General features: G+C 56.9%; 1 protein-coding gene across 1 annotated transcript in view; it reads right to left on the reverse strand.

The window, feature by feature from the left end:
* The window catches only part of OXSR1 (oxidative stress responsive 1), a 107,380-nt gene extending 106,798 nt beyond the window's left edge, over window positions 1–582 (reverse strand). Inside the window, exon 1 of the mRNA XM_011999495.1 lies at window positions 163–582. Within this exon, the coding sequence (XP_011854885.1) occupies window positions 163–391 (229 nt within the window). The 5' untranslated portion in view covers window positions 392–582. The remainder of the gene's footprint in view (window positions 1–162) is intronic.
* Between the last annotated feature and the right edge of the window lie 920 nt (window positions 583–1,502).

The following is a 1,502-nucleotide window of genomic DNA, read 5'->3' on the forward strand; positions in this document are numbered from 1 at the left end:
CTCGCCTCCTGCTCCTCCGCGTCCGGCACTGCCCGGCCCAGCCCACGTCCTGTCCTCGGCCTCCGCAGCAGCAGCGACAGAAGCTTTCCCTGGGCCCAGCCCCTCTGTCCCGCCCTCCACCCCAGCCCCACGCACGGGCCAAACTTTCCCTTCTCCCTCCACCTGCCGACACGCAGCGCGCTGACGTCACCGCGCTGGTCACGCCCCACCTCGGGCTCGCCTCCGGCCGCCATCTCCAGTGTGGCTGGATACAAAGTGAGCGAGCTAGAAACCCAAGAAGGTGGGAGTTGGCGGTGAAAGGGAAGAAATGTTTAGGTAGAGGTTCATCGAAGGCATCGAAAAGCCGTAGGAGAGCCTCAAGTAGCACAGAGGCAGTAGCCACACTAAGCATGGCGACCAAAGGGCAGCAAAGTAGAAGGGGCGGAGCCACTTCTAGCGCCTGGGGCACGTTGCTGGCTCCGTCGTCGCATTCATTGGTTTGTTTGAGAAGGAATCAGAAAAGCAATGGGTGTGGGTAGACGTCAGTCATAAGCTGGTCCCGCCTGCAGGCTCTTACAGCGCTTCTCTGTGTTAGGGCTGCAGCCCTTCAAGAGCCCCATTACCCCGCTCGTCTTACCACTTCCTCTGGAGTGACGTCACGGCGTAACCGTCACACCCTCGAGACGTGTGAAAGCCTCCACGGGGTGTGGAGAAGCCCTGAGGGAGCGGCTGGGTGGGGTAGCTTTCGGGTGTGGACCACTGCCAACTAGGATAAAAGGCCTTGGGCCACCGGTCGGAGTGAAACTGGAAGTTTGCCTGGTGACATTTTTTTCAAGGCGGACGTTCTCTCTAAGGCATGCTGTGGCGCTGTCTCTCGCGGTTCCCTCCTGCATTGGGCGGGTTCTGTCCATTAGCAACTTTAGATCTGCAGCTCAAGCATCTGCCTTGAGGGCCTCGGAAGGCTTTTTCCCCCCCGAACAGGGCTTGGGCTATTAAACAAGTCAGATCGACCCACGGATTTGGGGGTTGTCTCACGAGCCTTGGCTTTTGTCACCCCCACTGAACAGTTTTTTCAGTTTGACTACGTAGTGCCGTTGGAGAAATTAGCGAGCTGAAGACAACACGCTTGGTAAATTGGATTTTAAAAAATAAAGAGCATCTAACAGGAATAGGGCTAGGTGCGAAACTGTTCCAGGTTGGACACATTTCAGTCCAATGGCAGTTATTAAGGAAGAGACCTTAGGCCGGGTGCAGTGGCTCATCCCAGCACTTTGGGAGGCCCAGGCGGGCGGATCACCTGAGGTCAGGAGTTCGAGACCATCCTGACCAACATGGTGAAACCCCGTCTCTACTAAAATACAAAAATTAGTCAGGCGTGGTGTTACGCGCCTGTAATCCCAGCTACTAGGGAGACTGAGGCAGGAGAATCGCTTGAACCTGGGAGGCAGAGGTTGCAGTGACCCGAGAGCATGCCGCATGCCACTGCACTCCAGTCGCGGACAGACCGAGACTCCGTCTAAAAA

Source organism: Mandrillus leucophaeus, unplaced genomic scaffold (genome assembly GCF_000951045.1).
Source record: "Mandrillus leucophaeus isolate KB7577 unplaced genomic scaffold, Mleu.le_1.0 Scaffold595, whole genome shotgun sequence".
NCBI lineage: Eukaryota > Metazoa > Chordata > Mammalia > Primates > Cercopithecidae > Mandrillus > Mandrillus leucophaeus.